Genomic DNA, 25,913 nt, shown 5'->3' with positions numbered 1-25,913 from the left:
ACAGCCAGGCTTCTACACACCTCGCTGTTGCGTGTTTTGACTCATCTGCCCTGGAGCAGCTGCTATCGCCTTGCAGATGGATGTAGATGAGCGAGCTGGGTGTTAGGGCCTGGTTAGCATGGAGGAGCCAGTCTGCCTTGGGTTCAAGTCCTGCCTTGCTTAGTAAGAAGATGAGAATGGAGCCTGGCATGTATCAGCCCCAGGAACGATGAGTGTTATTAGTAAGGTGTATATGCTATATGAAACATTAACACAAAGGAGACAGTACTTGAAAGGGAATAGTGACATCAAAATTCCGAAGAATGCTCCTGTGTCTTATAAGAGATAGTCACACAAATAGAGATAGTCATCACCATCACTGCCATCTCGTTCATCACTCTTTGGTAATCCAGAGTTCTCTCTTTTCTGAACTGCATGGACTTCTTGAAGGACAGAACCCAACCTCCACTACCCTGCTCTGTGTTGCTTTAATGAAGTTTTACCTGGTTCTCTTCTCTCTGTCACATTTCAGGACTCCATTTTCCTTTTTCTCTCCATATTTCTTTCCAGTTCTACTGAAAAATAATTGGCATGTGTCACGTCTAAGTGCATTTTATTTGTAAGCTGCCTTGCTAACCCCGTTGGACTTTTCTGTTTAAGAGGCTTGACCAAGAGTTGGATCAAGGTCAAGGTTTGGGGTTAAAGGAACCAGCCTCCTCAGGTAACAGAGGGCTGAGGGTCAGAGTTGTTAGGACGTGGGTCAGAGGCAGGGCTGCTGTGTGGGACGCAGGCACTGAAATCTAGCCAAAGTTCTGCTAGACAGGCCATGCCCACTGGTGGGTTAATTTTTCTTCACACAACAGTGGCCACCCTGGTCAGGATCAGGGGCAGGGACAAGTCAGGATCATCTAAGCTCCCAAAGAATTCTCAGAATTTGGTCTTACTTTTCCACTAGTGATTCTACTCCCAGTGCCTTGTTTCTTATATCATAGAAGAAGAAACGAAAATATTGCAGGATTCGAAGACCCTTCCTCCAAACGGAGGAGCGAAATTTACCTGTAATTGGCTTCAAAATTGAGAGAAAGGTGGGGGAATTAATCCTCTCTCATCATTCAATAGTTAAAGAAGGAAAGAATCTACATGGCCACCTCTATGCATGCCACTGCTTTCTAGGAGAACATAGTCAAGTATTATGATTACAACATAGAAAACAAAGCGCTCTGACAGGAAAAACATGACACTATAAGAGCCATGTGGGGCCCCTAACCCAACCCCAGGGAATCCTGGGAAGCTTCCCAGGGAGGCAGCATTTAGGGCTGCATGTGGAAGGCAAGGCTGGCATGATCTAGAATAGGATATTGAAGAAAGAAAACCATTCCAAGTAGAAGGGAGTGTTTTTTCAAAGTCAAGATTCATTTGGGGGGATTGTGGTCAATTCAAAGTTAGGATAAGGAAAGGATGTGAGGGGTGAGCAGAAGACGTAAACAGAGCTGTTTCATGAAGAGTGCGGTATGTAGTGTCACCACAGAATTTGTCTTCCAAACAGCGATGTTTTGACCATAGAGGGAGTACTAAAAATAATTAAAATGATCTAAATGTGATATGTGTCTTTGCTGACCAATGACTTCACCAGTGGATGTATCAAATAATTGTATTGAAAAATGATTTTCTAAACTAAAATTCCAAAAATTCTGGACAAATGCTTAACGGAAGAGGATGCCAGTCCAACACACATAAACAGGGACCCTCCCGGACAATCTAGACAATTTGGTTACCCTGGTTGCATACTGCATCCCAGGATTGGATCTTTATCCTGAATGCAATAGGGAGATATTCAAGAGTGTTATAACCTATAAGAAATAATAGGATAGGGGGCACCTGGGTGACTCAGTGGGTTGAAGCCTCTTCCTTCGGCTCGGGTCATGATCCCAGGGCCCTGGGATCAAGGCCCACATCGGGCTCTCTGCTCAGCAGGGAGCCTGTTCCCCCCTGCAACCCCTGCCTGCCTCTCTGCCTACTTGTGATCTCTGTCAAATAAATAAAAATAAAATCTTAAAAGAAAAAAAAAAAGAAAGAAAGATATGATAGTATTTGGGTCAATCAGATTAGGTAACATACATAGTTGCAAGGACAGTTCTGTGGGTCAGCTTAGTCCCAAGGTCTGGCTCCATTGTTTTCTAATTTGGGGACAATTTCTAGCTGTGTTACCTAACTTACCTTGTTCCCACACTCTCCTAAGTTCTTTACATACGTTAAATCACTTAACTGTCACAATAATTTTATGAAGGCAGCACTGTTACTGCCATTTTATTGATGAGAAAATTGAGTCAGAGAGACACCAAGTAACTTTCCCAAGATTATATAGCTGATAAATGATAGAGTACCTACCCAAGGAGTCTGGAACTAGCATGTGCTTTTAATCTCCATACCATGCTGTTTTGCTCAAACAATTTATTTAACCTTTTAACTTCGTTTTCTCATCTGTAAAGAGGTGATCATACACAGATACATAACACATAAGGATTACATGAACTGATATCTGTAAAGGGCTTAGCCCTGAATGTACATTATTCATTTTTAATTATTTATTTATTTTTTTATTAACATATGTATTAGTTGTTTCAGGGGTACAGGTCTGTGATTCATCAGTCTTACACAATTCATTCTATGAACAATGTTTGATAATAAAGTTGAATAGTGAGAGAAATAGCAAAGAGCCCCAGAATTTTGAAGGACATTTACCATCCCATTAATGGGTAATGAAATTAGAGGCTTTTTAAAATAATGAAATGTTAAGAAAGAAGGAAAATTATGTGCATTTGCCCCAATAGGCAGGTATGTGCTTTTAATCAGCCATTGACTATGCAAAGTTATTCATCTATAGATAAATCACATAACTTACAATTTGTAGTTCTATACTGCCTTAGTGGAACGTTCATAGTCTTGTATCTGTAAAATAAATAGGTGTTCTTGCAATTCATCAATAAAATTAGTGCCCTAGAAATCTTCTATGCATAACAAATAAAAAGGTACATATGATTGATTGGCTTTTAGTTATGTGCAGGACACTGAATTCAGAGTCTCTGGAATTTCTAAACCCAAAGTGAATTCCATTTCAGCCTAAAATGTGCTGTGTTTCAAGCAGCACGAATGTCACACACAAGGCACACTGCTTTGGTCCCAAATATGGAAACTCCGTGCCTTCAGAAAAATATTCAAAGAGAACACAAAAAAACAGTGAAGGGCTTTGGAGAAAGGAATGGATATGTTAGCGCAGATACTCTGCTTGTGCTCTCTCAATTTTGGAAAATCAAATGAATGCCTTCAGAACTGAAACCTGGGAGGGGACTAGCCGTATCAGCGAAAACATCCCTCTAGTTAGCAACCATCAACAGAATTCCAGTGCTTATGAATTTCTGGTTGACCTAGTACTTGCCCTTGAAATTATGGACATCTATCCTGGTGAAAGTCAAAGTGAACTTCTGAACACAAGTCACCAGGACCATCTAGAGGTGGGTGCGTAATGGAGGGGTTCCCACCATGCTGAGGAAACCCGATGGGGGGAATAAGAGGGTCACGAAATTGTAGAGGGAGTTGATGCTCAAATTTCATTTTGAAGGCTGAGAGCCAACTCAGATGATGAGGCAGGGAAGCAAATTCTAGGAATAAATGCCAGGGCTGAGAAGGGAGAGAGCCTGGTGTTTTCAGGAAACTACATTGTTTTGTCGAGGCTATGGCAGAGGCCACGTGAGGAGCAGGAACAGAGCAGGCTGAAGAAGTCGGTAGGCGTCAGGCAGTCTCTGTAGAAACTACTCTTTCTGCTTCCTAGGACACCAGGAGTCCTTGTGGATTATACCACTGCTCCAAAAGAGGGACAACTCTACCCTTATGTGATCTCTGCTACCCATGCGTAGACAGGGACATAATTATTGGTCATGTTTTTAAAGATGTATTTATTTTTTTCAAAGAGAGGGAGCAGGGGGAGAGACAGAGGGAAAGAGAGAATCTCAAGTGGACTCCCTGCTCAGCGCAGAGCCTGACTCGAGGCTTGATCTCATGACTCTGAGATCACAACCTGAGCCCAAAGCAAGAGCCGGAAGCTTAACTGGCTTAGCTCCCTTAGAGCCCCGCATTATGTGGTCATGCTCTTAAAAGTAAGTGCCATCCAGGAAGAAATGAGACTCAGTATGAGACCTGCATGTGCTTTTGCATTTCTCTTAGGGGTTTTACAACCTTTCTATTTCCCAGATTGGATGAGAATTACCTGGAACTTGAAATCATTTACATTTATTCAAAAATTCACTTTTCAGAACAAGCCTACTCATATGCTTACTCCCCGATAAAGAACTTCAGAATGGCCCGAGAAAGAGGGTTCCTTTTGTGAGATGAGGACTGGCAGAAACCAGGACGGAAATGTGGACAATTTAGTTCTAATATCTAAAAGGATTTTGACTAATATTTTGATACAATGTTACAGAAAACTTGCAAGAACACTTCCAAGAAATTTTACCCCATTTGTCTTACTGTTTTTTCTTGTTCTCTGGCTCTTTCTCCACATACACTACATATACTTCTTTTTTTTTTTCCCTGAATCATTTATAATTTGCAGATATCATGTATCTTTTTATATAAGAGCTTTAGTATGCATTTCCCAAGAACAAAAACATTCTTACATAACTGTTGTACATTTATCAAAATCAGGCAATTTAACGCTGATACAAGTCTATTTTCTGGTCCACAGTCCATATTCAAATGTTACCAATTGTCTCAGTAATGTCATATTTATGGTTTGGGGAGGATTTTGTTTTTCTGGTCGGGGATCCAATCCAGAATCACACACTGTAGTAAAGTGTCATGTCTTTTAAGTCTCTTTCCATCTGGAATAGTTCCTCAACTTTTCATTGCCATTCATGACATTTTCGTTGTTGTTGTTAACATATAATATATTATTTGTTTCAGGGGGACAGGTCTGTGAATCATCAGTCTTACACAATTCACAGCACTCACCATAGCACATACCCTCCCCAATGTCCATCACCCAGCTGCCGTATCCTTCCTTCCCCTCCCCCCAGCAATGCATTGATGACATTCTTAAGTGTACAGGCCAGTTATTCTGTAAAATGTCCCTCAATTGGGGTTTTTCTGATGTTTCTTTGTGATTGGACTAAAATTGTGCATTTCTGGCAGGAATACCACAAACATAGAAGTGTACACTCCGGATATCTTTTTTTTTTTTAAGATTGATTTATTTATTTGAGAGAGTGGGGGCAGGAGAAGGAACAGAAGGAAAGAGAGAGAGAGAATCTCAAGCAGACTCCCCACCAAGTGTGGAGCCAGACGTGGGGCTCAGCCTCACAACCCTGAGATCATGACCTGAGCCAAAATCAAGACTAGGATGCCCAACCCACTGAGCCACTCAGGCTCTCCCCAGGATATCTTATAAGGAAATCCATGACATCTGTTGGGTGGTCTTACCTTTGATTACTTGGTTCAGGTGTGGTTTGCTCAGTTAATCTACTATAAAATCATATTTTTTCCTTCTTTAATTAATAATTTATTCACTAGCTTTGGATGATTTTATCATTCTTAATCATTTTGATGACTGCAAAATGATGATTTTTGTTGCTACATATAAATATATATACATATACATACAAATAATGATGATTATTGTTGCTACATTTCTTAAGTGGTACTCTACCACAAAGAAGAAATTGCCCTTTTCTCATATATATGTAGACATGTATGTATAGCAATAAGGATTCATAGACCCTTATTTCATCCCACGGATATCCCTTTGCTACCATTCTTTATTTTGATCAAACTATCCCAGTTTTGGCCAACGGTGTCCCTTCAGATGTCCCTTCAGAACTTTTGGGGTGTCCCCATTATCTTTTGAGCACTCCCTTGCTTTGGGGCCTGTGTTGCAGGTTCCCTTTGTAGTTTCACTCCCCTACAACTGGAATCAGCCGTTTCTCCAAAGAACCCCAGTTCCTTTTAAGTGCGGACTGGCATTTGGACCCAAGATCTGGGTTTGAGGTGCGTAAAATTGCTATGGAGGCATCTTTGTATGTAGACCCTTTGGGTAGACAGAGCTAAAATACACACGCACGGATATTGACAGCCATTCCTAGATATATTACAAACCATATGTTCATAATGATACCTCTAATTCTAACTCAAAGGATCAAGGTTCATTCTAGTCTTCCTAGTTTCTATACAGTAACTTCATTTTCCAGCTTTGAGAAGTCTAGTTCCCATTATCCTCAAAGGATTAACTCATCTGTTAAATGCTACAGCACACAGAAAGCAATTTTAGAATTGCTAGATCCCGCAACAGTAAACACAACCCTGCTAACTAGAGTTCAGTATATTTTTCAGGTCTTTCTGTCTTCAGAAGGAGCAAAAATAGCACTGTGTTTGAAATTACTGGGGCTAGCTCCCTGCTACCTCCCCCTTTATTGTGGTTATGTTACTCATTTGAAATAGACCAAAGTTTGTTTATTTCTGTCTGTATTTCCATTTTTGGTTCTGTTTTTTCCTCATCACTGCTAGTGTAATTTTCTTTCTCAGTGTGTAATACTTTAACATAGTTCCAAAAGTCAGAAGAGCCAAAAGCATATAGAGAGAAATGTTAGTCCTTCCCACCACCTCTTCCCACACGTGCGCTGTAGGTAACCAGACTCCTCAGTTTTTCCTTTACCTTCTTGTGTTTTTGTTGCGGTAGTAAGCAGATGGTGATACCTGATTTCTCTTATTTTCTTACACCGAGGATAGCATACAATATAAACAGGATTGCACTTGGTTTCTTTCTCACTTAAAATATTTTCATTTTAAAATCTATCCTCTCCCTCAGTTCATAGAGATCTTCCCATTCTCTTTTCACTTCTTCATAGTAATCTACTGTGTGGCTGTTCCATAATTTATTCAGCCACTCTTTTATGTATGAGCATTTTGGTTCTTCTCATATTTTGCAATTCCAAATGGTGCTGCAGTAAAGAGCCTTGCGCAAATATGTTTCATGTTCTTGAGGTTATCTTCAGAATAAATTCTTAGTTGGAGGATTACTGGGTCAAAGTTAAATGCCTATATGGACCTATTAAATACTGCCAGATTTCCCTCCATGTGGTTTGTACCATTTTGCATTCCCACCATCACTGTATGACTATCTGCTTTCAACAGCTGTCCAGGTTCTAAATTTTTTTTCCAATTGAATGAGAAAGAAAGGGTATCTCAGTATGGTTTGAATTTGTATTGCTCTTCTTATGAGTAAAGTTGAACATGTTTTTGAAAGTTTAAAGGCCACGTTACTTACTTTTGTAGATTATCTGGTTATGTCGTATGCCCACTTTTTTATCTGGTTTTTGAAAGAATTATCAGGAAGAACTTGTATCTCTATGATGCTGAGTCTTCTATCCAGGAACGAAGGCTATATTTCCACCTGGTTAAGTAAATTTCCAGGTCTTCCAGGAGCTTTCTGAACAATCTTCTCATAGGTTTTGCACAATTCTTGGTACGTTTATTCATAAGTATTTTATCTTCTCTGTTATTCTTGTGAATAGGGTTTTCCTCCATAATTAAACCCTCTTTGGGGTTCTCATTCGTGTATATGAGGGCTACTGATTTCTGTATATTAATTTTATATCTTGCTACTTTAAAAAGTATTTCTATTTTTCAGTTAATTTTGTCATTGATTCCCTTGGGTTTTCCAGATATACTTGTCATACATTTGTGAATAGAAATAGATTTGCTTCTTTTTTTTTTTGTTTAAGATTTTATTTATTTATTTGACAGAATGAAAGAGAGGGAGAGCATGAGAGGAGAGAGGGTCAGGGGGAGAAGCGGACTCCCTGCTAAGCAGGGATCCTGATGTTGGGACTCCATCCTGGAGCTCCAGGATCATGACCTGAGCTGAAGGTAGTCGCTTAACCAAATGAGCTACCCAGGCGCCCCAGCTTTGCTTCTTTTCCAGTTTGTTGGTTCTGACTGATCCCTCCTGTCGACTTGAATGAACTAATACTTCTAGTATAGTGTTATCTTGTTGCTGATCTTAGTGAAAATGCTTCTCAGATTTCCCTGTTAAGTGAGAAGGCATGTTTCAGAACTAAGTTGTATACATCTTTACATGTTAAGGAACTAACCATTGAATTTTTTTTTTTTTAGTGTTTTTATTACTAATGAATGTTGAATTTGTCAAAGGCCTTTTTCAGCATCTATGGAGATGCTCAAATAATTTTTCAATCTTCCAATATGATATATTATATTCTAATATGATATATTTTATTCCAAAGTTATTCTATTCTAGTCTGTTCTATTCTATTCTATAGATCTTCAAATATGATATATTATATTAATGGATTTGCTAAGAATGAGCCAACCTTTCATTCCTAGAATACATTCCATTAAGTCATTGTGTGTTATTTTCTAAATTTAATATTGAGTTCTCTCCAGTAATATTTTACTTAGGATTTTTGTATTATATTAATAAATAATACCAGTCTGTAATTTTCTTTTTGTTTGCACTAGTGTTACCTTTTTAGGTATCATATTAGTTTTCTATTGCTGCTGTAACAAATCACCTCACTGTCTTAAGCAACACATATTTATTCTTTCATTTTTAGCAGTCAGAAGTCCAAAATGGGTGTAACTGGTCTAAAATCATGGGGTAAGCAGGTCTGTGTTCCTTCCAAGAGCTCTAGAAAAGGATCCCTTTCTTTGTCTTTTCCAGCTTCTGGAGGCTCCCTACATTCCTTGTCCAGGGCTCTCCCCGACATCTCCAGAGTTCATAGTGTAGGTCTTCAGATCTCAATCTGTATGTGTCTGTGTGGGCATGTGCAAGCACGTGTCTAAGACCCAGGCTTCCGAGCTCGCATCTTCTCACTCCCCTGCCTCTTTCCCTACTAAGGACCTTCGTGGTTACATTGGCCCCATCTAAATCCTTCAAAATTATCTCCCCCATATCAACATAATTGAAATCACATCTGAAAAGTACCTTGTGCCATGGAAGGTAATAGATCTACAGTCTCTAAGATCAGGATGTGGCTATCTTTCTTCCTACCACAACTAAAAATGTTATAGTTGCTTTATAAAAAGAGTTTGGAAACTTTCTTTCATTTTTCTATGCTTTGAAACAGTTTATCTAGTGTTCAGATTCTCTTCTCCTTGAAGTCTTGGTAAAATTCTCCTGTGAAACCATAGGGACCTGGTGCATCTTCGTAGTTTCTTAATAACCTTTCTTTTCCTTCTTTGGAAATTGCTTTATCTAAACTTTCAATTTCTATTGAGTCAATTTCAATAAACTACTTTTCTGGGCAATTATCTCTCTTATCTAGGTTTTCTAATTCATTTGCTTTGAGGTCTACAAAATGGCCTCTTGTGTTTTAAGTTCTGCATATCTCAATGATTATTTCTCCCTTGCCATTTTTTTTTTTTTGTCATTCAACAAATTTATTAAATACCTACTAACTGGTTTACAATTCCATTTTTTTAAATCTTTTTAATTAACATATAATGTATTATTAGCCCCAGGGGTACAGGTCTGTGAATCGCCAGGTTTACACACTTCACAGCACTCACCATAGTACACACACCATCCCCAATGTCCATAACCCCACCAACCTCTCCCTCCCCCCTCCCCCTGGCAACCCTCAGTTTGTTTTGTGAGATTAAGAGTCTCTTATGGTTTGTCTCCCTCCCAATCCCATCCTTTTTCATTTATTCTTTTCCTACCCCCAAACCACCCAACGTTGCATCTCCCCTTCCTCATATCGGAGAGATCATATGATAGTTGTCTTTCTCCAATTGACTTATTTTGCTAAGCATAATACCCTCTAATCCCATCCACGTCGTCGCAAATTCCCTTGCCATTTCTTATTTCGTGTATATGAACTTTCTCCCTTTTTTCTCAAATAGCTGAACTAGTGATTGTCTGTTTTGATACTTTTGTAAAGAACCAGAATTTTGATTTACTAGTTAGGTATGTCATTCTTCTGTTCTCTACCTCATTAATTTTTGCTTTCACCTTTCTCATTTCCTTCCTGGTGCTTTCTTTTGATTTACATTGTTCTTTCTGCAGAAAGAAAGAAAGAACATCTTCTTTCTTTTTGAGTTTGGTGTTTAATTCATTTGTTTTTCATGATAAAAGTGTTTAAGGCTAAGAATGCTTTAAACGATGCATAAATATAATGCCTTATGCATCATAGGTTCTAATAAACAGCGTTTTCATTATCATTTTTTAAAATTCTGCACTTTTAGGTTTCTATTTCCTTCCAGATGACCTCAGCTTCCAGGTCAAAGGGCTTTCTTGTTGTTTTAATGTTATTAATTTCTAGTTTTATTGTATTGTGTCAGAGTGTTTGTGATATTTCGGTTTTATGCAATTTACCGATTCTTTTTTTGTGACCGAACACATAATCAAGTAATGTGACTTTCTATGTGTGTTTGAGAAGGTGTGTCTTCTACCCTTGAAATATACTATTGGACACATTTAAATGAGAACTACCTGACTGATTATATACCCAGGTCTTCTAGATTCATACTTACTTTTAGTCCACTTGACATGTCTTAGATTGAGTATCACTTATTATTATGTTTCCACATATTTCACTTTGCATCTTTTACAGGTAGTTTCTTCTTTGTAAAGATGGTTGTCTTCCCCTCCCGCTTTGGAACTTTGTAGGATTTGCATTTTTGTCCTATTGGTTGCCTTTGAACTTAAACGTTTTTAATGTCCCTAGTCCCTGTTTCTTATTTAACCTTTTATTATCTCATTGGTCAGTTTTCAATGGAGTTCTTTGACTCCCAACTATTATTTCAACTCAATGAGCTTCTCTTTCAACTTCTCTATCTTTCCTCCCATTTCTAGTTACATTATTTTTACTTTGTCATATAAAATGTATACATTATCTCTTGAACCTTCTCCTATCTTTATCAGACTCCTAAATCTGATAAGTACATTAAACGCTCACTATCAATCCTTTTGCTCCAGTGATTTCTTGGTTGGATAAAGACTGTTCAAGAAGAGCTGATGTGGACAGTTCTCTGCATCCTTACATTTTAATTTTTAGGCCTGTTTTTCTGTAGCCTTGATACTTGAAGAAGGGCTTAGATCCTTGGTTTGTACTTTAATTTCTGATTTAAGATGGTTTTCATATCCTGGGGTGCTTGACTGAAAATATTTAATTTACTTGGCAGTGTTGTATTGTGATTTTCTTCACTTTATGGTTTATTTCGTAAGGGGATTTGGCATTTTCATAAGATGATAGATTTTGTTGTTCTTATTTTCTATTTTCTTTTATAACAATTTTGTATAGATTTAAGCTGTTTTTCTTAATTTCATAGATTTCAAGTATTTACAAGATTTCTACTTTAAGAGGATTCTTTCTAGTGGGTGTATCCAAGATACTTTCTTTCTACTATTTTGTTTTATTATTATTTGGGGATGATGATAGGGGAGGTGGTGTGTTTCCAATTTCTTTCTCTTTTTTCCTCACAGGATCTGACGTTTCCCCTCCTTTGCTGTCCTTTTCCCTTATCACCCAGTTTCCAAAGGATGTTGCTTCTTGCTTTGTGTCCTTTCCTCCCTGCCTTTCCGACTGCCACCTCGATTCATACCCACTTCTGAGTCTCTTCTTCGTTGTCGCCACTGCGGTTTACCAGGATTCTTACAGTCTTTTCTACATCAGGTCGACATTCTTTCCAGTGATGGCTTCAACTCAGCTCTTGGCTGCTACCTCATTTCCTGCTTCTCTCGTCTGTCCTGTTTTCCCAAGGCTCGTGCCCAAAGTGTGACAGACAGCTCTGTCGAGACTCAGTTTTAACTTTCTATTTTTTAACTTACAGGTGATTTGAAGATTACATCATTTTCTATCTTCTTGTTTACCGAGAGTGTGGGTTTTGTGTAGTTTTATGTATTCTTCCTGTTGGTCCGTATTGCTTGTGGGTAGTTGATCACATTAATCTAGGCTGCCTCTTTCTAAATGGTACTTAGACATAACAAAAGAAAAGATGCTATTTTCCACAGGACTGGAGCCACCTTGGTGTTGTAGAAAGATCTGAGAGAGAGAAAGCTGGTGTGTTCTTTGTACACTGTGGAAACCATTCAAAGATTGACTTATCTAGAGCATAGAACTTTTAGGGCAAAAACAAAATCAGAGAGGCAGAGTCAAGCATCGGATTTGAAGAGTTCGATTGCGGTCACGTTTGTTTTTATACGCAGCCCAGGGAGCATAAAAATGTCTGACTAAGCATCGCCTGTTCATTAAAACCCTTTCAGATTCATCATTCACCCAGTGACCCGGTAGGTAGTAAAGTTTCCATCACACAACTATTCCCGCATCTGACAGATGAGGGGTCGAAACTCAGAGAGCCTCACTCACATGACGTCCTGGTCGCAAAGTTGACTTGAGGAGAGCCAGGAGTAGGACAGCAGCCCCCTGACTGATGATGCCATGCATTTCCAGCACCAGCTTCGCCTCATCACAGAACTTTGCCCTTGTTTGAACCTCTTTGCAATTCTGTGTTACTGTTCAGTCGCTTCTGTAACCTAAGTCCACTCCCTGACAACAAATGACTAGGGGAAAATAGTCTTTAGCGTTGTATTTCAAATTGATTTGCCCTGTTAAAAACAATGTAAGTTGCTTGTCGAATGAGTAGGAAATACTTTCTCCACTAATCTACCTCCGTCTCTCTTTTCACAGAGGACAGTTATGGGATGGATGGGAAGGTTAATCTGCCCAGCCTCGCAGCCGATGTCAACTGGCAAGGTCTGGAGGATTTATACAGTGTGAACGAAAGTGTCTATGAGTACAGACAAAACTATACACTTAGTCTGGTTGACTGGACTAATTACTTGAAGGATGTAGATAGAGTATTTGCACTGCTGAACGGCCACCATGAGCAAAATACAACAAATAAGACTAGGACTGCTCAAAGCGATGCGTTCCCGGCTGGATCTGCTGAACTCTCGGTGCCAGGGGAGGGGGCTTCCGCGGAGTCCGACGAAGACCCGAGTCCTAGCGTTGGGGAAGCGCCTCATTGGACCCTGCCCGCTGACCTTCCAACCCTGCATTGGAACCAACCAACATTCAGACCAGACACGAAACTTGAATGGAATAACGACATTCCAGAAGCGAGTCATTTGAATTCTGAACACTGGAGAAATCATAAAACTGAAACGTGGACGGAGCACGAAGAGGGAAATCATCCTGAAACCGACTTCAGCGGCAATGGCCTCCCGGAGCTGGTCCTCCCGCCCGGCCCCCGTCTGCTGCCCGGGAGCTGGCCGCCGCGCGAACTGCCCCGGGCTGGCGGTCCAGGCGAAGACGGTTTTTGAAGGTCAGCAGCATCTTTCGGGGCCCGTTGATGTGGATGCCATTCATCAGACGATCGATGCGTCTGCCAGGCAGCGACCCGCTAACCCCCGTGGCGAGAAGCGAATGTTGAACAAGGCGAAGAATGGCAAGACCGGAGCTTACAGAGTCTAGAAAGCGGTGCCTCCTTTCCACTCTCCTCCAATTAGCGGACATTGTGACCTTACCCTAAACACAGTATTTTTGTAACTTTTTATTAGGAAACTAACAACGATGATCAGGACAGCCAACATTGTACGCTACCCCAGGCACACAGGCGCAGAAGTCAGCGCCCGCGCGAGCAGGAGGCCCGCGGGGACTCGGCGTTGTGATTCACCATGTGTCAAGAATAGAAAGAAAGGTTGACTTGTGTGTGTGCGTTTGTCTGTTTGGGGAGGACTCAAACAGTGGTGTCTTTTGAAAGTGATAGGGATATGTCTATACAAATATTATCCAATCAAGATGGCTAGAATTGTACCTTTCTGAGTTTCTAAAACTCGACGCCCTCCATGAATTTGTCAGCACACTTTCCACTGCCTGCATAATGTGGTTTTGATTCCGTTTTTAACCACTGGACCTTTTCAGTGCCATCATGTTCAATGATTTTGCACTTTGAGATCAGAATGCCATGTCTGTTTGGTTAGTCTTTTTTTTTTTTCCCTTCCCATAGGCATTTTCATAGTCTCACTGGCTTTCAGTGTGACCACTGGAAAGCAGACCCCAGGAATGACACCCAGTACGGATGACATATTGTTCAGTGTACGCTTTTGCCAGAAAACATTGCATGCGTTTTCCTTGACTTGCTAAAATTGATTAGCAGAAAGGCATGGCTAACGATGTTGGCAGTAAAAATAAATCAACAAAACCAAGATTGCCTGCTCTCTCTGTGCCTAGCCTCAAAGTGTTCATCATACGCTTCAGATTGCTGAATTTTTATTATTTTATTAACAGGATAAAAGGACAGACGACTTTTTTTTTTCCTTTCTATCTTTGTTTTCTTGACCTGGCAAGTCAGGTCAAGTGTAGAGAAAATATGCTTAGTCTTGAATTTATATAAGAAATCTTTTTCAATAAAACAAACTCATGAATGTTTCATCTTTTAAACACACCATATGTGTTATATGATTATTTTTAAGGACTTCACCAAGTTCTGATTTTTTTAAAGGCATAATTCAAGACTGCTTTTGAAATTCTGTATTCTTGAAAATATTCTTGTTATGTATTAGATTTTTAAATACCAGCAAAAGGATTACCTCATTGAGAGTTACCAGTACCCTAGCCAACTTCCCAAGAAGGTTTTTTTTTTAGCTTAACAGTGATTTTTTTCTATTTTTAGATCATTCAAATGCATAGGTAAATTATGTTTTCTTTAAGTGTTTAAGGTAAACTCTTTTAAAGAAAATTTAATATGTTATAGTTGAACCTTTGACAACTTTAAGTCTTTATCATAGACTTTGTACATATGTTAAAATTAACTAGCTCTTTATCAGATGTGTGTGTCACCAGCTGAATGACAGAAGAAACATATTTATGGTCATGAATGATGTACTTTGTAAAAAGGTTTCAAGTTATTAGGAAGCATACTGTGTTTTTTAATCTTGTGTAATATTCTGTGACACTTTTATAGAACAACTCTGGCTTCGGGAAAGTCTAGAAGCAATATTTCTTGAAATAAAAGGTGTTTAAACTTTACCTGTTTCAGAGAAATGAGCTTATTACCAAGTTTTTGTGTGACACCCATTCTTTGTAGGTAAAATTGAGTCCTGATCTCAATGGACATGGTTGAATATTGGCCACATTTGTAAAACTGCCCCAAAGTCCATGTGTTCTAGAACATGCTCCAATTAACAATTTCAGTGTGGATTTGCCTCCTCACTTCGGGGAGACAATGGCAGAGGCAGCACAAACTGGCTCCCCATAACGCCCCCCTTGGTTACATAGACCCAGAGTTTGGTTGAATGGTCTCCGGTCACCATGTTGACATCTTTAATGATCTTTGAACAAGGAATCCCACCTTTCCTCATTTTACCAGACCAACAAACTATATACCTGGCTCTGGGCAACACAGATAGAGTTTCCCAAAAGCAAGAGGACAGATCCACTGAAGGAAGGCTCAGTTCACTAGGGACAGGACCATAGACTTTGATCAAGACCCAACCACCCTCCAATACTTCAGGTTTTTCCCAACTGACAAATGCCATATACTTCTTTCTGCTCCAGATTTCCTGAGGAGCTGCTTTTTCTGCAGGTCCAAGGGCTGACAATCTGTGAAATGTCCAGAGACCAGAAGGTTAATAGGAAAGGGAGAAGAAACTAAAGCAAAGGACTTCTTTGAGATCTGTTAACCCAGTCCTGAGATAACTGAGGAAACCATCTGTATTAGTTTGTGAGGGCTGCCATGACAAAATAGCATAGGGGGGCTTAAACAACAGACATCTATTTGCTCACTGTTCTGGAGGCTGAAAGTCTAAGACCAAAAGGCTTTGGTTTCTCCTGAGGCCTCTCTTCTTGGCTTTCAGATGGCCACCTTCTGTGTCCTCACATGCCTTTTCTCTGTGCGTGTGCAGCCCCGGCCTCTGTTCTTACAAAGGAAGAACACAAAAAATGCCAGTCATATCAGATGGCGGCCCACCCATATGACCTCATTTAACTGTAATTACCTCTTTAAAGGCCCTCTCTTCAAATACAGTCACGCTGGGGGCATAGGGATTCAACACCTGAATTTTGAAGGGCATAATTCAGTCCATAACACCACAGATTCATCAAGAGAAGAGTTTGAGATAGTAGTGTTGACCAAAGGCACGTCGTTTTGCCTCCCTCCTTGATCCTTTCCCACAAAAAGTGACTAAGCCAATGCTGCTATCCTGGAGAAAATTCCGTTTTAGTTCAATTCAGTAACTATTTATGCAGTACCTACTATGTGCAAGGGCATGAAAGAGACATTCAGATTTTGAAGAGTGCTTCGAAATTCGCTAGCTGACTGACCTTGTTTGATTTCTGAGGAGCTGATGCCCAGAGGGTTAAGCTGATTCCCCAACAGCCCATTTCCTACAGATTTAAGAGGAAGAGGTTTACAGAGGCAGGGCCCGCCCCTCTCCACTTTCTCCATTTACACACACACACACAAACACACACACACACACACACCCCAGATCAGGGAAGGGAGAAGCCATAGTGAAACTCCATGTAGGAAAGAGTAGTGGAAAGAACAATGGACATGAATTCTAAATTTTACTACCTATGAGCTGGGGAAAGTCGCATAACCTCTCCTTGACTGTAAAATAAGAGATGTGAAATGAGGATGGCAATTACATCACCTCTGGGCTTTCTTTTCCTAGAACATGCCCAGGGAAGACATTGCTCATGCATGAGGACACCCCCGCATGAAGCCAGAGCACTTGTACCCTTAGAATCCTGCCCAACACAGCCGGCTACACCATCGAGTCGGTAGTGAAGTGTGAGACACAAACCTACTGACCATATCCAAAATAGGTAATATCTGAGGCTCCTCCCAGCCTTCTTTAGAAAAATAAAATAACCCTCTCTATGGGGTTTTTGGTTAAGAGAGAAGGAATGAAGCTGTAACACTCCTACCCCATGCCAAATGTCCCTAAACACTTTGCCCTTCTGAAAAGAGATTTTTAAATGCCTGTTGTTCAGAACTTGCTTTAGAGCTACCCTGATCTCAGATATAAGAAGGTCTTCAAAGTCCCCCAGTTCATCTAATTCTGCTTGATATTTTCAAATTTTATTTGCTTGATATTTCAAAATCTAGTTGGAAACTATTTTCAAACTTTTCAAAATTTATTTTAGCAGAAAACAAAGACCTTAGAGTAAATAATACCTCCATGTGGTCCACCACCCTGGTTCATTTAAGCCCTCATGGTCTCTCCTTGAAGCTGCTGAGAAAGCCCCTTCCCCTCCCCCTCCAACTCCACCCCACCCTGCACTTGCTGTCTCTCACCACCTGCCTCAGATCTCAGCCTCCTGCTCAGAAATGTTCGGTGATTTTTGACACACACACTCTTCCCTCGGGAAGCTATAGCCTTCCATCCACCCATCCGCTCCCCCTCCACCTCGCCTGTCACGACCAGCTTCCCCCAAATTAGCTCCACCTTCCCAGTTCTGAATTCCCCACTTTAACCGGTAAAAATCTTATCCACTCTTCAATTCCCATATTTTGTTTTCCCTTTTATCCTAGCAAACTTTATCTTCTCTTTCCTCAACGCCCCCACCCCTTGGACACACAGTATCTCGACCATTTTTTGCTTTACTTTTCCCCAAGTAAGAGAACACGGATATTGTACCAACTCTGAGGCCGATGGAGTAAAAATGACCAGCCACATTCATGACCTTGCCGTTTGCCCCTAAGAAACCTGCCTGAGGCAACTGTTGTTCATACTGGTCTAATTGACTCACCTTCCTCCAAGTTGTGTCGTTGATACTGAGGACTTCACCAGCACAGTACCTAGGTCCTCAGAGCGAGCCCACTATGGTGTAAAATAAGCAGAGAAAATAACTTTCAAAAAGCAGATACTTCCTGTTGAGACTAGGGAGTCCCTGCTCCCCGATGTCAGGGAAAGCACTGCAGAGGGTTGGGAGACAAAGGGAGCTACAAATGTTGAGGTCTTTTGTGCTGAGCATTGCCTCACTTTTCTGATAGCAAATGCATTTAAGTGGTGGACAAAGGTATCTACCCTCTATTCTGAATTTCTAGCCCCTACACCAGTGTGCCTCCCAGGACCCAGGAATTCCGAATCTGTGTCTTCTACCCCCGGTCCTCTTCCTCATTATCCAAACTCCAGCCCCAACGGCACAGGTGACCCAGAGCCAGAGTAGAACCAATCCAATTACTAATGGGTTTCAGCAGAAGAGGACATGTCATTGCCACCCTAAAATGAAGATGGTCACAAAAATCCCCATACAACTCAAGCCCAAGAACTGGAAGGGATGAGAGGTTAGTAAAGCATGTAATTTCCATAATAACCATTAGGTGTCACTCTAGTGCAACTCATGACAGGCTTCCTTCCAGCCAGGATCCGCCCCTGGCAAAGCTGCCATTTGATTGATTTCTGAAGTAGCAGCAGTACATTTAGACAAGAACGCAGCTAGAACAACTTGATCCATGGCAAGCTTGCTCTTTCTTTGGTACCTAGGATCTTGGCCATTTACCTAGGATCTCAGCCATTCCAGAAAACCAAAGAAGGGTTTTAGCTTTCTACTGATGTATATTGGTATTATGAGTTGGAACTGCATCAGACTTTGACGTTTAAATACAAAAGTCAACACCAAATATCGATCTCCTTGCTTTCCAATGACTTTGCACAATTAAAAATGGGGTTTTTGTTCCCCGCCCCTCCCCCCCCACCGGCCCCTATGCCAAAGCTACAGAGGCTGTCTTCACTCAGCTGGCAAATTTTTAAAAGAAGAAAAGAACTGGATGCTTTTTAACAGCTCTTAAGATGCTGAGGTTGTACCAAGTCTGGAGCTAATGCAAGATGAGTGGCCACATTCATAACCTTTCCTCTCTCCTCATTTCTTAAAAAGAAACTGTCTGGTGTGTCTCTTTCAGAAAGCCCAATATCTGGAATGATTCTGCTGTTCCCTTGAATGTGTGAGATATTTAAGAGAGTCGAGTGAAATCTCAAAATTGCCTTAATGGCACACATTGAGGAAGAGAAGAACGTAGACTGGGGAAGAGGGTACTATCTTCCCTTTGCATAAATGGCCTCCACAATGAATGCACAAGGCCACGGAGGAAAATGTTTATCCAGAAACCAGCACAGACACACACGTCCCCCCCAGACACTCCTGTATCTTGGGCCACTGTGACCCTTTAGTTGAGCGGAGCAGGAGGGGTGACTGAGTGAGAAATGGAAATCAATTGCCCTGCTTTACACCTATGGAGGGCTCCAGGCAAGGTTCTAAAAATAACAACTTTGTGCTCCAGTCCCTGACTCATGCTGTTATTTCCAGAGCTCCTCTCCCTCCCTCCTCCTCTCACCCAAAAAGTTTTGGATGCCTTAGAAAACTCTGCTGTCCAACAGGAGAGAGCTCAGAGACAAACTAATTTCGATCCAACACACTTTATTCTTTTTTTTTTTTTACTTTTTTTTCTTAATTTTCAGTGGTCAAGTATTCAAGATGTTGTAAACCAAGGTTTATTAGTACATTGACAAGAGATTTCATTAAATACAAGGAAATTATACATCTTTTAAATTACCCCTAAGCAATCTCCAAATAAATATTCATTGTAAAAATCACAAAGTCAAATTCCTTTATGCAACAACTCAAAACGGCCTTTCATCACCAACACACTTTCACACAAAACACGCACACTGAACACACACTCCACCAGGATCCTAATGCCAGTTTATTTGACACAGTATTACATCTCCTTTAACTGAAAAGTTAGAGGCGGATCTGCCTATTAAGTGCTTCTAAATTAACATTTGGGGTTTGGGGTAGAGGTATGTATTTTAAGAAAAATGCCCACTATAAAGTTTTATCGATTATTCTTATTTTTCATTTCTAAATACAAAGTTTAAACTGTTCACCCCCTTTGGTTTAACATGTCCCTGCAATTACTTTAGTTTTGGATAGTTTTTCCTCTGATTTTAACATGGAATAGAATACCAGAAAAAGACAACACCGTCCAAACCCCAATTCTTAAAAACACCTCACAAGGGTGTCCGTTTTTTGGGAAAAGAAATAAGAAAAGATTATGTGAAATCATTTTCCCCTCTCTCTGAAATTATTTGTAGCATCTGATTATTCTTGCTAAAAGAAATACGAAAAGCGCTGAGTTTTCCATAAAAAAAGGTATGCCCCCTTAGTCTTCATGTTTGCAGCGTCAAGTTCATTGACTAACTGTAGTAATGAGAATAACGAGTGTTTGTTTTCTGGGACGTTCTCTAGATTTCCAAAAGCAAAGCACATGCGGTCCCTTACCAGGGAGACTGTAAATTCAGTGGTGCATTTTTGTGGTGAGCATGCATCATTAAATACTTGTAGCACCGAGGCTTTTTTTTTTATGTTGCAAAAGCCATACCCAAGGAGGGTTTTCATCCTATTTGACCTTTCTTAGGCTGAGTAAAAATGAAGTGCTTGAAAGGACCTGTTCAAACATATACAGATCTGTTTCCAATGTAGCAAGAAGCCTGAGACAGACACAGCCAGCAGCAACCTGGAAGATGAAGAAAGGAGAGAAAACAGAAAAGATAAAGTGCACAAGGCTACCACCTTCTCCTGTCCGCCACGGCACGCCATTCCACACCAGGAAACAGGAACTACAAATAACGTGCAGAGGCTACGTACTGGTCTGGAGAACAGAACTAGCAAACCTGCAGTCTAGGCAATTCTGGGATTATACAGTATTTTGATATCCATCTGCTACTTAGAATACTCCATATGCCCCTCTAATGCAATAGTTAGACTCATGTTTCTGTGACATAGAGGATGTCTGAAGTCCACACACACTTAAAGTATAATAGGCTAAAAAAAAAAAAAAAAAAAAAGTATAATAGGCTACCCGCCTAGACTTGGGATCTCCTACCGCTCCTGGGCATACTACAGAATTTCCATGAATGCTTCAGGTCCATTCAAAAACCATGCAGCTGCTCTTTGGTTGATGCAAAACAGGCTCCAAAAAGAAATTTTCTGGCTCCAAGTCCACCAAAGAATGCAAGCTAGAATTGCAGACTGAGGAAGAATCTTCTTTGTAGTTCGTGAAAATGCAGGATGGCCATTATGACTTCCTCCTTCTCTGATGGCTGCGTTTCCAAGTACATGCTCCCATCTGTGACCACAACTACTAATAGTGACAATCTATGTTCATTTAACATGTAACACTTTGCTTCTGTTCATTTAAAACTTTTATTTAGGAAACTTAAAACCCATATTCACTAAAAATTAATGGAAATGTTAACAATGTGAAAGAGGAAGAAACAAACAGGAAAGCATACACTTCAAATCCCCAGAGCTCAGATTCAATAAATCTGAACCGTATTTCCTCATGATTCATTCCAGAAATTCTACCGAGACCCAATGCTAACATCAAAATTGGTTTGTTCTATATTAAATATGAACTATAAATACTTGAGGTATGTTATGACAATGTTGAATATAACACTTAGCTAAATAAGTGTAAATTTACCTTGAAAATCTAAACATTAAATTTTGATGTTTCCTACAAATTTTTTTTCTATTCTACACAAAGGAATAATAATTTCTCTACTCCTCAGGAACAGTAACACATCAAAAAATGAAATGCATTACCTCACTAACTTATAGTCACACTTGCCTTTGTTAACCAAAACCACTGTAGGCATTTGATAGTGTGAGAAGCAAGCCATGGCGATAGAAACCTGCTTCTGAACACTAACTTGGCCACTCTGTACAATCCTAAACAAATATCTTTGCCTCTCTGAGCCTGTTTTCATGATCTGTTTAAGAAAAAAAATAAAAATAAAAATAGTTATCTTGCAAAGTTATTAACAGTATTAAAATAAATGATGTAGGGGCGCCTGGGTGGCTCAGTGGATTAAGCCGCTGCCTTCGGCTCAGGTCATGATCTCAGGGTCTTGGGATCGAGTCCCGCATCGGGCTCTCTGCTCAGCAGGGTACCTGGTTCCCTCTCTCTCTCTCTGCCTGCCTCTCCATCTACTTGTGATCTCTCTCTGTCAAATAAATAAATAAAAATCTTTAAAAAAAAAATAAATAAATGATGTATATTAAATACTTAACAAAATTCTCTGAAATACTCAACACTCCACAAAAGCTAATTTGTTTCTTCTCTGCTCCTCCTTTCTCCTCCGACCTTAGTTCTGAATGACTTTTGAAAGTTTTCAAGAATTAAACCTATCTAAAAGAGGACTTCATACTAATGAAGATAACAAAAATGTGCTTCAACCACCCACCCTCCCCCTGGGAGTTTCTAAATTAATAGGCTAGACTCAAGGATATTATATATGCCTATGAAGCCAAATAATACATTAATCTACAGGGCTAAAAAAAGAACAAGATGACCTTTTTCCAAAACAAGTATTTAGAAGCCTAAGTTCATGGAAAATGGGAGTTAAATTTAAAATAGGAGTTGTGACTGTAAAGTTACCAACATGTGAGAACCTCATATCTACAGTTAAATGGTGCCATTTATAAGATAGTCACTTTAGTTGACTATGCAATATTCCAAGGATGCCACCAGGACCCAAAGCAGTTGGGGGACAATTCTTGATCGGTACGTATTCTAAAACTTCAGTCTTCTGTGATTTTTACTACTTATTCTACATTAACCAACAACACATGAATGATACACCCTCTATTTATAAGTATCACATACTTGAGGAAGTACAATATTAACAATTGTGGTATACAATTTAGGCTAATTTCTTTGAGTTTTGGCCAGTCGACCTGAAGAATTTCACAGAGCAGCAGATGGTAATTGGCTGAAATAGTGCCTGATAGAGAATTGGTCACTGGTTGCTGAACTGGATGGATGACTGTTCAGTGTAGAGAAAGGGGACTGTCTAATTATACGTGAAGAATCTGTCACTTCCTACCCTGGAGTTCTGAGAGCAGCTCCTTTTCAAAATACACTACCAGCGGGCGCCTGGGTGGCTCAGTGGGTTAAAACCTCTGTCTTCAGCTCAGGTCATGATTCCAGGGTCCTGGGATCAAGCCCCACATCGGGCTCTCTGCTCAGCAGGGAGCCTGCTTCCACCTCTCTCTCTGTCTGCCTCTCTGCCTACTTGTGATCTCTGTCTGTCAAATAAATAAATAAAATCTTAAAAAAAAAATACACTACCAGGAAGAGACAGATCCTAAGAGTGTTGGAACAGAACAATCTTAGCTTTAAAAAAAAAAAAAAAAGGTGCTAATTCCATCCAAATTCTCTCGATGCAATTCTTTTGCAAATACCACCTCTCCCCAACCTGTTTATCTTCAGCTCTAACACAAAAGGAAACTTTCTAACAGACCTAAAAGATCAAAGATCTTTTAGAGAGTAAAGGGGAACCCTGAGGCACCAGAGTAGACACTAAGTGAATCAACAATGTTCTCTGTATATACCATGTGGAGACAAGTTGGACAGACACCAGTGTAATTACAGGCAACAGCAGACTTACGACTCAGCCAAATGAGACCATTTCGAGGGCAGTCCTTGTCACCTGAGACCACTGGCTCCACCCCTTCCAGACATTATTCGGTCTAATAGTAATAACCCTCGCCACAAACCACATGCCACCAAAAGAACCATTTGACAACACCGTTCTTAGGTGGAGAGGAAAATGACCTTGAACCCAGGAATGTTCATGCAACTCCACCAGCTCCTCCAAGGATGAAGGGCAGAAAGCTTGAATCACGGGACAGTTCTGTCACTCACTTCCCCTCTACGGAAGAGTGTAAGCCAGCCAAGGAAATCAGTTCCTAAATTAGCCCCTACATAATCATAGCCTCCTTGGCAGAAACTGTTCACAATTATACTGGTATTTGGACCTTCGGCGTCCCTCCGACATCCGGGTTGTCAGGATTCTTTTTCTGAGCAACCAAGACCCCATGAGTTAACTTGCTGTCAGTCCAGAGTGCTGTCAGGAAGCATCTACCTTAAGAATCATGTAGAAAGCATTCTGTGTGGCACCTAAGTCAAAGCGATGTGCTGGGAGGAACTCAAAAGGATGATGGATAATGAGCACAAAGTGCATTTAGGAACAGAGAAATCCTCTCGAAGAATCACTTCGGGACGGTTAACAGGAGGAAAGAATCAAAGAGAGATGTAAAATCGTTCTAGCTCTGATAAAGGGAATTCAGTATGACAGAGAGTTGATTTTAAGTAATTTTCAGTCCTGACTTAGGATCAGACTCTCACAGCTCACAGATCCGCCTCCTCCTGTATTCAGAGTGATTTTCTTATCACAGGTATGAGCTTTCCTGATTTAATTACTCAACTTCAGGGGGCAACCACAGCAATTTTCTGTACACAAGAAAGAAAATGATTTGCTAGGGTTTCTAGGCGTATAACTAAAACGATCAGATGGGACTCGGTCTTACCTCTGTGGAATTTCTTTTTCCAACTATTCTGAGTGTCAAGGTTACGATTCTTAGCTACCCTTGTGCGGGCCCACAAGAGCTAAAAGAATTTCTGCTTTCATCTTTGAAATGAATGAATGAATGAATGAATGAATTTCATCTTTGGATGAGAAAGCCATCAGTTTCTCTCCTTATGATGCATCTTAAGTCAGGTTCCAGCCATACTGTTTAGCACATTAGTTTTAAAGCCTCTGGCAGGAGAATACCGGGGTTTACACTCAAGCTATCAGATTGACGATTCAGCAGACTCTTTACCTTATGATGGGGCAGACAGACTAAAAAAGAAAGTGTCTTATGAAATAAAGTAGCTGTTCCTTTTATCACACTATGCATATGATTCCTTTGAAGCATTTGAAAAATTCTACCTGATTTATAATTCTGCTATGGCTTAAAATGCTAATAACAGTACTTTAGGAAAGGTTTATTGTCCTCTTTTCAAAAATGTATCTGCTTTAGTCTCTTAAAAGAAAAAGTAACATGCTGCACTTACATTTTCCCAATCAAAATTGCATAGTTGAGGCAAATCCGTTTGTGCTTTGTAGCGGAACTCACAGTAGGTGTTCATATTTAAAAACTGATTTGTAAATGCAAAGTCATGGTCAAGCTCACCTTTGTCTGGAGTGTATGCTAATGATATGTACTACCAATACACTTCCCAAGATTTCATTAACCAGGCGCCTCTCAGCCTTATGCCACCCTGGAGCACGAGCATGAAATTCACATAGCAGAAATGGTAACAAATCTGTCTGAACTCCTCCTTCTTGGAGAGAAGGGGGTAAAGGCTCTCAGTCTAGTTGAGGTATCCAGCCCTCACTCAATAGTGGCTGTGTATACTGAGTTTTGTTGGTTTGAGGATTGCATCTTTAGAGGTTAAAAAAAGAAAGAAAGAAAAGAAGGCACGGGTGTTTCTCAAGTTGCCATATTCAACTCAACCAACAAAACTAAAGTCTTCCGTTTTCAAGCTTCAGGAGGGAGGCTACATGGCAGTAGGGCTCTCTTCCAGCCCCGGGTCTGGGGAGGAGCTTATTGCTTCCGGGAAGGGCCCCGGATAGGTCTGTGCTGTGTACTGGATCCCTTTCTGCAGACCAGTCTCTTCACGGAAATCCCCCTGGCTGCTGAAAGCCGGGCACGATCTAGTCCGGGCATACTTATCGGCCTTGTCGGTGTGACCCACCACCTCGCTCACAGTGCTCAAAGGGAATTCTCTCCACTGTCGCCTCTGCAGCTCATCCTCCTTGTACTTAATGGAGTACCAGGCCAGGAAAATGAAAATAAAGCCGACAAATTTGAGGCCAGCCGCCAAACCGAAATAGACAAAACGGAACGATGTCACGTTGTACTCCCAGCAAGAGCCTTGCACTCCACATTCCTGTTGCCAGAGCATGCACGTGGTGTCGATGACGGCGCCAAAGTAAATTGGCGTAGGAATGTATGCTAGAGCGGGAGAGAAGAAGACAAGAACGTTATTTAGCCCATCTTATCAGAGAAAACAGATCTGTA

General features: G+C 40.5%; 2 protein-coding genes across 3 annotated transcripts in view; one reads left to right on the top strand and one right to left on the bottom strand.

Annotated features, from left to right (window-relative positions):
• The window catches only part of SULF1 (sulfatase 1), a 173,390-nt gene extending 160,537 nt beyond the window's left edge, over positions 1-12,853 (top strand). The window contains exon 22 of the mRNA XM_047725787.1: positions 12,678-12,853. Coding sequence (XP_047581743.1) covers positions 12,678-12,708 — 31 coding nt within the window. The 3' untranslated portion in view covers positions 12,709-12,853. The remainder of the gene's footprint in view (positions 1-12,677) is intronic.
• Positions 12,854-21,934: 9,081 nt separating this feature from the next.
• The window catches only part of SLCO5A1 (solute carrier organic anion transporter family member 5A1), a 131,648-nt gene continuing 127,669 nt past the window's right edge, over positions 21,935-25,913 (bottom strand). For both annotated transcript variants that reach the window (XM_047727118.1, XM_047727119.1), the window contains one exon: positions 21,935-25,847. In XM_047727118.1, the coding sequence (XP_047583074.1) occupies positions 25,390-25,847 (458 nt within the window). In that variant the 3' untranslated portion in view covers positions 21,935-25,389. The remainder of the gene's footprint in view (positions 25,848-25,913) is intronic.

Source organism: Lutra lutra, chromosome 4, assembly GCF_902655055.1.
Source record: "Lutra lutra chromosome 4, mLutLut1.2, whole genome shotgun sequence".
Taxonomy (NCBI): domain Eukaryota; kingdom Metazoa; phylum Chordata; class Mammalia; order Carnivora; family Mustelidae; genus Lutra; species Lutra lutra.
The sequence above is the reverse complement of the archived record's forward strand: the minus strand, read 5'-3'. Positions and strand labels throughout refer to the sequence as shown.